Genomic DNA, 12,500 nt, shown 5'->3' with positions numbered 1-12,500 from the left:
GTATATCAATATGCACTATATTTCATGTATCTGAACAAAAATATTGATATCTGTATAATTTTTATAAATCTGTCAATAACAGTACATATATCAATCAAACAATCTCTCTCTCTCTCTCACTCTCTCTCACTCTCTCTCACTCTCACTCTCACTCTCTCTCACTCTCTCACTCTCTCTCACTCTCTCTCACTCTCTCATTCTCTCTCATTCTCTCTCATTCTCTTTATGAGCATTATATTCAGATTTAGCCTCCTTATAAACATTAGTTGCTATATTTAGCATATAGCAACTAATTTCCTGTTATTGAATACAGTAGTTATCCATGTAAGCTTAAATCTGTTCCTTTTGGATATGTGTAGACCATGCTCACTGCCTCAGCATTGCAAATTAGGACATTAACAGGACAAGGAGTCTTATAAACATCTCTCCAAACAATGTTATCAAAAGGAAAGCCATGCTTATACATTTTGCCACAGGAGATGACTTGGATTACATTCAAGGTCTAACAATGGTTGAGCTTGTCTGAGCCTTAGAAGCCTGCAGAGGAACATCCCCAGGCCTTGAGGAGATTCAGTATGAGACGATAAAGCATCTTAATCAAGATGCTATAATTAAGTTGCTAGAAGTGTTCAATGAAACTTGGAAACTCTAGACTTTTTCAAACTCATAGCACTTCGCCCACATCCTGCCCAGATCTGCCATCTTTTGCCACCCAGTTGCATTGACAAGTTGCAGATTTATATATTTTTCCATCTTTTAAAACTACTCATCATTATTAACCCCTTGTTATGAGGTGTCATAACAAACCGCTCGATCTGTGGAGTGTGGCTTTACGCTGCGGCGACGCGCCAAAGCGGTATGAGCCGGGGGTTCAGCTTGATGTACTGAGCTCCCACGCTCAAAGTCGGCTAGTTGCCATTAATCTCCAGAGCGGAGTTTTTTTTTTTTTTTTTCATCTGTCATTAAGGGGTTAATACTAGATATGTTATCATATTTTATTATTTATTTCAAGTATTAGTTTGTTTTATTTTTTGGTTTGATTTTATAATTTTTTTAAATTGAGTTACAGGTAGTCACTGCTGGACATTTCTGGATAGTGTCTGAGGAAACCAGTGCTTTAAAGAATCTCAACCACATACATTCAGCCATTCAGACAGCTGTAGAGCAGAACCAAGCAGTCTCTATCCCTGAAAGTGAAGTCAAACCAGGGATGGTATGCCTTGCCAAGTTCACGGACTCTGATGGATTGTCATGCTATTATAGAGCACGTGTGGATGAAGTGTATACTGGGGAAGACAACGGGCTCAGAGCTCAGGTATTTTGTCTATGTGGATCTGTTTCCTTTTCCTTGGCTAATATACATGTATTCAGGGCAAGATTTCAGGCAGTCCACCAAGCTATTTCAGTGATGACAATAACTTCAGCTACTATCTTTGTTAAAGAGCCTAGCCATGACCCTTAATTTTATACTCTGATTGAAGTTATTACTTTCAGGCAATTTAGAATATACCCTTTTTGAATGGAACATGACTGATAAAAACATGGCATTAACCATGCCAAATAAATCTTGTCCATACCCTGTAAAATTAAACTTCATTGTTTCTAAGGTTCCCTCATCCATGGATTTATATTGATGCTATTTTGTTAAGAGTTCTTCTATCCAAAGTGTATTTACTTTCCGTTATTAAATACAGTAGTTATCCATGTAAGCTTAAATCTGTTCCTTAAATCTGGTCATGCTCTCTGCCTCAGCATTGCAAATTAGGCTGAAGAGAGTAATTTCTGTGCCTAGATTTTTGTTTCATGATTTTTTAGTACAATAGCTGCAATAGTTGAAAGAAAACTGATATTTCCTTTAAAATTTATAAGAAAATAATTGTATAGAGGGCTGAAGTTTGCAGTTGTGCTGTTGCAATTAAAGCTTCATCAGTTACATTCTTCAGAGTGTGATAAAATCAAGGTGTCTTTGGTCAGTTTGTATTATGTTGGTCTTAGATTGGCTAAGTACATCTTCATTTCATTAATATTAGCAAATTTTTGTTTTGTTTTGTTTTTCTTTTGGTTTTATATATGGTACACATTTGGATTCATAAGATTTGTGTGAACTTGCATATCAGGCATGTATTTGAACCATTTTGTTCACGTGCAGTCAAATCAGATGGTAGATTAGAAATTTCACCAGCCCAAAGTAAAAGATATGGAATGATAAATGCATAAATGGTAGGATCTGTAGTGAACCACTGCTGTGATAATTTTATTGGGAGAGTTCAAATGCAATAATACTGACTTGTGTTCCAGGTATTTTTTGTTGATTTTGGGAACACTGATGTTGTAAAGGCTGTGGAACTGAGAAGAGTGCCAGGAAAGTAAGAGAGGCACTAATTCTTTGTAATTTACCATGGTTTTGGAAATTAAATGTATTTTTGAAATTTTAGATATACTTTCAAAGTAGTATTCACTTTGAAATTGATCATATTATATATTAGAAATCAATATATCAGAAGTAAGCCATGATAATATTACATGATTATGTTCAAAACTTTTTCATACTACTGTCATTCTGATTCCTGTGTTTTACAGTTTGATGTTGACTGAGATGCTAGCAGTTGAATGTAAATTGGCTCAGGTTAAACCGGCATCTGATAACAAATGGCTAGATGAAGCTACAGAATGGTTTAGAAACCACATATTGAATAAGGACTTTATTGCCCAGGTTCGTAGAGAATTTCATTTCTTTCTTTCTTTCTTTTTCTTTTTTTCATTTTTCTTTTCTTTTGGTTATGTTTCTCAGACTTTCAAAGAAGATATTGCTACTTTATATTATCCCATTGCTGCCATGAATACATGGTTTTGTTTTGTGAAGTTTCTTTACACATATTCAATAATGCTATACAATGCTTTACAGATCTACAGTGTTGTGCATAAGATCATGAGAGTAAAGTTAATAGAAGTGGAGAGTGGAGATTTCCTGTCCATCAACCGAAAACTTATTGATCTTCAGTATGCTGTCAAAGCTGAGGAGTATTATCTTTCAAAGGTCTGTGTCTGCTTGCTTCCTCTCCCAAATATTTTGAAATGAAAATAAGAGTACTGCTTATGATAAAGGTAATTTCGGGGGGTAATATTCAAATCAAAATATTTGAAGGAGTACTACATCCAGGGAGTTAATTAGGTTTTCTAATTTATAGTTACATAGAACAATATTTTTTTCATTATCATTATCTTCTTATTGTATTGATAATTATCTTATCTGATTTCAGCAAAATCATGAATTGAGATCCCTCTGTAATAAGGAAGCTGAAAACACAGCCCTAGATGACATGGGACATCTTTCCCAGGCCCTTTCTGTTTCGTCCCTGGAACTAAAATTTGGTCCAGCAGCTTATGCAGGGAAGGTTAGCTAGAACTGTGAAGAAATAGGGCAATAAGAGCTGTATTCTTGTATTGACCAACAGAGACTGAGACAGAGACACTGACAGACAGAGAAAAGGAGAGTGTGAGAGTGAGAGAGAGATTGAGAGGGGTAGAGACTGTTCATATTTTTTTGAGATTGTGTGTGAGTGAGAGAGAGAGAAAGATATCACTGTGAAAAATATAAACAAGAAAACCAGTGTGATAATTTTCCATGATTTTTTTTCAGCATTTGTAAATTAAATTCATCCTTGGATATATTTGTTCAGTCACCTGTCTTGACTAGTTGGATCCTGGTGCCTCACTGCCTGTACATGACCTAAAAGCTAGGCATTAGTCTATTTGAAATTATTTTGAAAATGGAAGTGATCATATTACTAAAATTGACTGTACCATGTTATTATCATAGGCAAAGTTACAAGGTCCAGAATCTCCACTGCTGCTACACTTTGTGGCATTGTCTCGCATGGGGTGCACAAAGGGAGTGAAGATTGAACCTTCATCAGTCAACTCAACTGCATTAGACCTTGAGCCACAAAACCCCCATGATAGGTAAGGCTTATATAAAGTCTTGGTGCCTTTGATGTGAAAAAAGCTTTTTCTTCTCCTTGTTAGAGAAATGCACTTCTTTTTTCTTTGACATTAATTACCAAGTTGTCATGACTTGAAGATTTTTAAATTTATATATCTAGTTGTTTGGTTCTTTGTTTTCATTCTCACTGAACAGGTTTTCTACTGTATAGATAGTTATTTTATAACTTATGAAACTAAAATTTCACACAGGATGATAATTGCTGCCTTTGTGACTTTGAACCCCACCGAGACTGTAACAACTTTGCATCACACAACAATAATGCCTTCTATACCTGGAATTCTATCACTCTGCCTTCTGTTGTTTGGCCCAGTAGCAGAGCTAAGGTCAGTCACAAACTGTTACACATAAGAAAAAAACATTATTTTTGTACATTCACTGAATGTGGAGCTATAATTTGAACCCAGCATTGACAGTAGGCACCAAATCTTGTCATAATGGACTGTGACCAAATGCCAGTTGGCAAGGATATAGCTCCAAACTGAAGCCCCTTAACCTGGTATCAGAAATCTCTGGGTGTCACTGACTTGGGTGATTACTGGCAACAGTTCTGCCGTTTGGCCAGAGAGGCTGTAGGCTTGGCCCAGCAGATATAGTTTAAATGTGGGCCTAAAGCTTTGTTTTTGTCTCTAATGCTGAAAAATTGTTTATGCTGCAGGCAGACATTCATGGAGTGAGGTAAATATGTGCTCCCAGAGTTCGGTTCGGTGGGATGAAAGCAGTTATGTAAACAGTAACACACAAAATATTTGTCATCAAAACACCATTTCAAAGAAAGTATGTAACATCCAAAAATATATGGATTTAGTTTTTTCATTTACCTAAAATAGGATAAACAGGGATGAAATTTTCATTTGTTTTTGTCCTGCCAGTGCTTGCTAACCATAAAACCATAAAACTTCATCTTTTTTGTTTTTACTCTTTTTGTATTGAGATATTGTTTACAAATTATGTAAGTGATAATACACATAGGTCAAAAATGGTAAAGAGAGATAGGTACAAGATACAAAAAGTAATGGATTTATATCTTATGAATAAGATAGTATTTCCATTATTGGTCTTCTTGTGTAAATGTCAATGAAATGGCATAGCTGCACCTACCTTGTAAAGATGTCTGTTCTGTTATATGTATTTCATTTATCTATAAAAACAGAGTAAACAGAGAAGGGACGCTGTACACAGGGGCCCTGATTGGCCTTGGTCATGATCCTGATGGAAATGCAGTATACCCTGCTGATGATATTGAAGCTTCCTTTGATATTCACTTGACTCAAGAGGATTTGGTGTTGGTAAGTAAGCCAATCATGTATTTTAAACTATGGGGTTCTTGATAAATTTACCAGAAATTGTTTTGACCAAATGACTACAGCTGATCCTTTTCCTTGCAGATAAATAGAGTACGATTCCTTATGAATATAGTACTAGAAGAAGGAGAAGATGTTGCAGATAAAGTTCTTATCAAAACCCAGAACAGACTGAGGGAATTGCTTCTTCAGTAAGTAAATTAACCGAATGCACCTTGGGGAAATATAGTCTCTACACTCAGATTGGGATTTTTTTTTTTTTTTTTACTAATGCTATTAATATTGCTGCTATTGTTAAGATTATAGACATTATAATAATTATGTTTTTGAAATCACTAATAGCAATATAAGATAAAAGAAGATAATCAAGGAAAAGGGTAAACAGGTGAGACTGGTAGTACTAATAATTGGCTCGTTGGTAACATGTACTTGTGGAGCTATCTTTGTGTAAATACAATTATTAAATTAAACTCAGTGGAGATAGTGAGTACTTACATTCCATTCCTGGTGGCATCAGGTGAATAATGTACATTTCATTGAACGGGTCATGTGTACAGCTGTCATAAAAAAACGCCTGGTCTGTGTAAGACTGGTAACTTGTCCAAAAATACACTGGTAACTGTATATATAAATTACATAATTTAAAAACAATATGATGCTCTGAGTGCACAGCAATATTGGGAGGGAACTGAAGGCTAACAGTTTTTAAAAGCTTAGATGTAAGGGGTTAAAAAGTTAATCTACATTTATTTAAAATATTTCTTTACATTTATTATTTATATGATCTAGTTATTTAAACTGTTATTTAAAGAAATGGTTTATTTGTATGTAGCACCATTTCATTTTTACATAAATATCAATATAGATTTTTAAGCTATCATATAAATACTAGGTAATAACCTTTTCTTATTCCCCTTTTACGTATCATTCTTATAACACTTATTTGATATGAATAAATGTTTTTCATGTATGAATATATATATATATATATATATATATATATATATATATATAAATAATATATATTTAGTTATTTATATATATATTTATTTATATATATAGAGAGAGATATTATTATTATTATATTTAAAATTTACTGTCATTTTACTGTTTAATTAATAACATATAGAGTGGTATACTATATTTTCTACAACAGTCAATAATATGATGAAGAAAATATGTTAATTTCATGAATATGTTCCTTTAGGCTGGTAGATGTCAACAGAGGCTATCGTGAACCAGAAAGCTACCACTATCCATATCAGTGGCAGATGGTAAGTCGCAGAAAGTCTTTGTCACATTTGTTGCCATATCATTCTTTCTAAATCTGCTTCTATGCCAATTTTTCATGCTGTGCCTCAGTCCATGTCATTGTCTTAAATTCCATATACTACTGACAGGTACCAAAGGAGGAGATCTTACACCCTCAAATAGACGTAGCTCTGGATGAGAGCATGGGTGCAGTCTTTCCCCTTCACTGCGGCATTTTCTTACAGCCAAGTGAAAATTGTTATGAAATCTCATAACTCTCCCTTTGTGTAAGGTGGCAGAACTGATTTCTTACAGCACCAAGTTCTAAGATACAATGATTTGTGTACATGATGTTAATCAACCCTTTCCTTTTTTGTCCTAAGAATCTGTAAAATGATTTATTCTTACATCAGAATTTTTATGAAAGGCAAGATGGTACTATAGTGAAAGTATGCATTTGCTTAGCTTTGATAGAGGAGTGTACGGAGTGAAAAAATCTTAAACTTTCTTTTTGTTTGATAGTGTAATTGTAGATCTTGAAATAAAATACCAGCTCATGAGCTGATCTAAGCTAGTATGATTGGAATGAGGAAAATATATGTTTTCAAGATTATATACATATATTATTTGAAGATAACTTATTGATTTAAATAATTGAAGTATGTGAACAATTTCAAAATCTCTTCTTCTTTAACCTTAATGGTTAAATGCGCAATTATTAGGTATATTATTTGAGAAGATATATTAGTTGCTTTGTTACATGAAAAATGACAATAACAAAAGTATAAGTGAAAAGTTCAATACGATGCTTTTGTAAATTGTATACCTTTTATTTTGTAAAACCCAAGTGGTAACTAGTATTGAATTTACCTTCTCAACTGAAATTTTCAATCAAAATAGAATTTTGTTCAGTTATAATTGTTTGATTTTTTGCTGCTCATTACCTGATTTGTTTGCACTTTTGACATTAAACAAATACAAATTGAAAACAGGTTTGAAGTCAAAGGGTCTCAAAAAATTGTTCAGGTTTTATTTTCTAATGGGGCATATCTATGTTCAATTGAACAAAGTTCTATAATTTTTTATTCTATTTTAGTTTTTAAATAATAACTATTAGTGATATTGAAAGTTACAGCTCCAAAGCCTCTGCCTCAGGGAAGATTTTGTGCTCTGTTCTCCTGTTCAGAAATAAAAATTTCCGTAAATATGATTGTGTGATTCCATTTTCAAATTCCCTTCCAAGAATGTGTATCATATATACATACCAAGACAAGTTATGATATTCATTTATAATTATATCACACCAAACCAAGTAGTCTACCTATACACAAGTTACACAAAGATGATATGAAACATGTAAGTAGAAAGTAAGATGGAAAACAGCTATGAAGAAAACAACTGCCTGCAGGTTCCACCTACTTTTGGCTTCCGTGGCATCTTCACTGGCCTCAAGTAAGGATTATCCAACTCTGTTTCTGGGGATTCATTACTTCTGTCTTTTTCCTGTAATTGTATTAGGTTGTGAGTTAATAATGATATAAAATAATATTAATTATAGTTCTAGTAATGATATTGATGATGATGATGATGATGATGATGATGATGATGATGATGATGATGATGATGATGATGATGATGATGATGATGATGATGATGATGATGATGATGATGATGATGATGATGATAATAACTGAGGGTTCTTAGAAGGGGGAGACAGACCCAATATAGGGGATCCCCCCATACCTCGGACTTTGGACCATAGTCCTCGCCACAACTAATTTTGCATGGTCTTTTCTCCCCCCCCCCCCCCCCCCCTCCTTTTCTGTCTCTTCTTCATCCCCTTCTGTCTATTTATTCGAATAATTTACTCATTTTTACCCTTATATATACTGATAAAAACAGTAATAATATACAATGCTAAAATGCTAATACTTAGAAATAAAATAACAAAATTACAATAATAATAATAATAATAATAATAATAATAATAATAATAATAATAATAATAATAATAATAATAATAATAATAATAATAATAATAATAATAAAATAATAATAAAATAATAATAATAATAAAATAATAATAATAATAAAATAATAATAATAAAATAATAATAATAATAATAATAAAATAATAATAATTCAATAAAATAATAATCATTAATAAAATATTAATAAAGTAGAATAATAAAAAACAAAACCGTAAAAATAAAACAATAAAAATACAATAGCAATATCATCATCATGATATAAAACATCATCATCCAATAATAACAACATTAATAATAATAATAATAACATTAATAATGATGATGCTGATAACAACAATAACATAAAAGATGATGGTAATAATAATAATAATAAAAATATTAATAAAAATATTAATAATAATAATAATAATAATAATAATAATAATAATCATAATAATCATAATAATCATAATAATCATAATAATAAAATTATAATAATTAGATATAATAATGATAAAAACAGTGTGTGATGAGATGTTACTTACAATAAAATGCAATGGATGATTATCAATTAACATCATTTAATGTCATCATAACAGTCTTGCAATTCCACCAACTACACAGTGGTCTCTGTGGTGTAGCATATATCTCACACACACACTCACACACTCACACACTCACACTCACACTCTTTCTTACACTCTCACACTCTTTCTTACACTCTCACACTCTTTCTTACACTCTCACACTCTTACACTCTTACACTCTTTCTTACACTCTTACACTCTTACACTCTTACACTCACACACTCAATTCACTTGTTTTTTTGTATTATTATTATTTATTTATTTATTTTTTTTAATGAGAAAATAAAGTAGGCATTCATTTCTACAGCCTCTCCTGCAATCTGAAGAGCACTTGGGAGAGAGATAGAGTACCCAGGAATATTTTCCCTACTACGGCTGTGACCTTCTCCATCCAATACTGATGGTGACCTTAGTGTCCATTACAATAGACTGTTATATTGTGATTAATAATAATAATAATGATATTATTGTTACTTTTATTTTTATAATAATAATAGTAATAGTAATAGTAACAGTAATAATAATAATATTATTATTAAAACAACAAAAACAACAAAACAACAATAATAATACAAGAGTAACATCTTGTTGGGTTTGTGGTCATCTTTACAAATACAAAATCACAAATTGAACACTACAAGGGAATGAATAGCTTTGTATACCAATGTCCATTTATATCACAACCATTAGTCATGGATGGCTTGATTTCATGGCAAGGGAGATATTGAGTATATAAACAGACTGCAGACTAGCCAGACTGGGTGATATATGCAGTCAATGCATGATAAAAATACACCTGACCCAGGGCCCAGCCAGCTGTTAAGGAATCCAATAACCAACAAGTTTAAGGAAACCCCTGGTCTTACCTGATTACTTTCTCCATCATCCTGACTAGTCTTTCGCTTCTTTGTCCACGTTCTGTCTTCCTCCTCTTCGAAAACTTGGTCCCGTGGCATCAGGGCATCCAGGTAATACTTTGGGTTTGGATCAACACCAACAACTATGAAATAGATGAAAATGTGTAAAGAAATACAGAAATCACTCATTCAATTATGTACTCAAACTTGCTCACCCAACCCAATACATCACTTCCCTCGTCGACACTCACAAAATATAAATACAGTACATATAAATTCCAATAAATACATTTTCAACTAAATTATGACCTAATTCTAACTCTGTTTACAAAATATGCCCCATTCTTACGCATAAATTCCTTGTCCTCTGGGAAAAATAAGCTCTGAGTTTCTCTTGTCTTGGCTGCAAATTTGGTTAGAGCTCTCTCTATGTCCCTTTTCTGTGTTGCAGCTTTTTCTCGAATTGCCTCATACTCAGTAACTGGCTGCTTGTAAGTATGTGAGAAGCTAAAAAAGAAAAAGAAAAGTTTACAATTAGCTCTGGAAGTCAATAGTGGAGGTATACTTGCATGTCCCTCACAGTATTCTCTTCCCTATATGCTCAATTGAGAAAAAAAAAATTATATAATTTCTTGGATATTATTTGGTCTGAAAAACAAGATCTAAATTCATTACATACATCAATATTTATTACCTAAATCAATCCCAATTATATTTCTAACATTTCAGTTGCTGTAAATTTAGTTAACTGAGACTCAATAGTCACATAAAGAAAGACCATAACAAAAATAAGTATTTGAGCTAAAGGGAAAAGAAAAAAAAAATTCTCAGTTGTAACACCAACTTACCAGTATGTATGTGTATCAGGGAATGGTGGCAAGTGATCAGGAATATGAGATGGGTGAGATTTCTTGTCTCCAACTTGTAATACATTATGTTGTTTGAGGTCCACCTGATGAGCTGGAGGTGTAATAACAACTCTATTTGGCCTCATCTTGTAGGCCTTGAAAAACAAGAAAAAAATATAGTTGTCTTTGCTTGTTAAATAACTCCTTAAGTTGTATTTCATTACACATTCTGTGGTAGTATGTAATGCTAAAAAGAACATTCTTGCTGTTAAACTTGTATATTTGAAGGGAAATGTTCTTTAAAAAAAGAACTATTTCAACTGGAGCAGCACAAAACAAAATTGAGATTAAAGGCAATCTACTCTAATCAAAATAATATTGAAAAAAATGATAATTTCAACACTGATCTCGTTCACTTCATACTCACTTGTAAACCCTCCATGGTTATGCCCAAGTCAACCAGAGCCATAATAATATCAGCTATTATAGGTTCTGTCCTATATGCCAATTCGGAGTATCCTTTGCTCTCTCTTCCAATCTGACTTATCACTACAAGGAAAATACAAAACAATTTAGTACCAATTCCAGTAATTTTGATGTATCATTAAAGTAGCATTCCATTTATGGGTAAAGTACCACAAGTATCATAAAGAATATCTTCACAATGCAAGGCACCATTCTTGGTCCCCTTCTTTTCCTTTTATATGATAATGACCTATATATGGCTAACTTTTCTACTAAAAATTTCAACCAAAGACAAATGCAGACTCATCCAACAGAACGTAGACACCCTGGAACACTGGGAAAACATGTGGTAAATGACATTCAAACCCAATAAATGCAAGGTACTCCAACTCGCCTGATCTACACAACCAATGGCTTACATCCACAACATCCTATAAATACCTCAGAGTATATCTCACACATAAACTCAACTTTAACACACACTTTAACACTAGGGCAGCCAGTTTCATTACACACAATTATATTGTATTACAACTCACAATAAATACAGATAAACATGGACCTGCTTGAAACATGAAGAGACACACTTACAATCATGTACAAGATTGTAAACAACCTTAATGACAATAACAAATAAAAATACTTACAAGTGGCACATGCACATAGTACACAAAATACACACAGCAACAAGTTTCTACATATCCTACAAGCACTTATTCTTCCTACTGGAACAGGCTACAAGAACATTCACAACCTTCCTAGACAAATTAAACAAATATCTAACAAAATAACCACCTACACAAACACAATCACAAAGCATACAGAAAATGTGTTCTATGACACCCATGAAGAAAGAGCTTGTAGACTCTTCTGGCAATTTACTATTACTGCTGAGTACTCTTTAACCCAATAGTTGTGGTATGAAAAAATGGCTAATGGTCAGGAATGCAGGGCTGCTATTTGGACTGCAATGGCAGATTCCCTTTTTTGAACAAATTGTTTCCATTCACTTTAGGTGTGTTTAATAGGAACTCACTCCAATGAGCCAATGGTGAAAGGTATGCCACAACAGCCATTGCATGATTTCATGCTATCCACATTATATTTCTTTAACATGCTACAGTGATTTCAGTATTTCTACCCAGCATTAAGTGATATCCCCTAACTCTAACCAATATCACTATAAGCATATAATAATCACTGGTGGTAGGGCAA

At 32.9% G+C, this 12,500-nt stretch overlaps 2 protein-coding genes across 4 annotated transcripts in view; one reads left to right on the top strand and one right to left on the bottom strand.

Moving 5' to 3' along the window:
- Nucleotides 1-7,433, top strand: part of LOC125035295 (ATP-dependent RNA helicase TDRD9-like) — a 25,612-nt gene extending 18,179 nt beyond the window's left edge. Inside the window, exons 19-29 of one of the 3 annotated variants that reach the window (XM_047627586.1) lie at nt 1,070-1,315; nt 2,299-2,366; nt 2,581-2,713; nt 2,906-3,037; nt 3,261-3,395; nt 3,821-3,963; nt 4,195-4,329; nt 5,157-5,292; nt 5,392-5,498; nt 6,515-6,581; nt 6,708-7,433. In XM_047627586.1, the coding sequence (XP_047483542.1) occupies nt 1,070-1,315; nt 2,299-2,366; nt 2,581-2,713; nt 2,906-3,037; nt 3,261-3,395; nt 3,821-3,963; nt 4,195-4,329; nt 5,157-5,292; nt 5,392-5,498; nt 6,515-6,581; nt 6,708-6,833 (1,428 nt within the window). In that variant the 3' untranslated portion in view covers nt 6,834-7,433. Of the gene's footprint in view, nt 1-1,069; nt 1,316-2,298; nt 2,367-2,580; nt 2,714-2,905; nt 3,038-3,260; nt 3,396-3,820; nt 3,964-4,194; nt 4,330-4,661; nt 4,781-5,156; nt 5,293-5,391; nt 5,499-6,514; nt 6,582-6,707 lie in introns of those variants that run through there. The other 2 variants (XM_047627588.1, XR_007115756.1) reach the window with 2 other exon arrangements.
- Nucleotides 7,434-7,572: 139 nt separating this feature from the next.
- LOC125035296 (transcription initiation factor TFIID subunit 8-like) overlaps nt 7,573-12,500 on the bottom strand; it is a 7,748-nt gene continuing 2,820 nt past the window's right edge. The window contains exons 2-7 of the mRNA XM_047627589.1: nt 11,248-11,369; nt 10,821-10,975; nt 10,322-10,479; nt 9,982-10,115; nt 7,978-8,061; nt 7,573-7,736 (exon numbers count right to left, since the gene is read on the bottom strand). Coding sequence (XP_047483545.1) covers nt 7,710-7,736; nt 7,978-8,061; nt 9,982-10,115; nt 10,322-10,479; nt 10,821-10,975; nt 11,248-11,369 — 680 coding nt within the window. The 3' untranslated portion in view covers nt 7,573-7,709. The remainder of the gene's footprint in view (nt 7,737-7,977; nt 8,062-9,981; nt 10,116-10,321; nt 10,480-10,820; nt 10,976-11,247; nt 11,370-12,500) is intronic.

Source organism: Penaeus chinensis, chromosome 19 (assembly GCF_019202785.1).
Source record: "Penaeus chinensis breed Huanghai No. 1 chromosome 19, ASM1920278v2, whole genome shotgun sequence".
In the NCBI taxonomy this organism is placed as follows: Eukaryota; Metazoa; Arthropoda; class Malacostraca; order Decapoda; family Penaeidae; genus Penaeus; species Penaeus chinensis.
The sequence above is the reverse complement of the archived record's forward strand: the minus strand, read 5'-3'. Positions and strand labels throughout refer to the sequence as shown.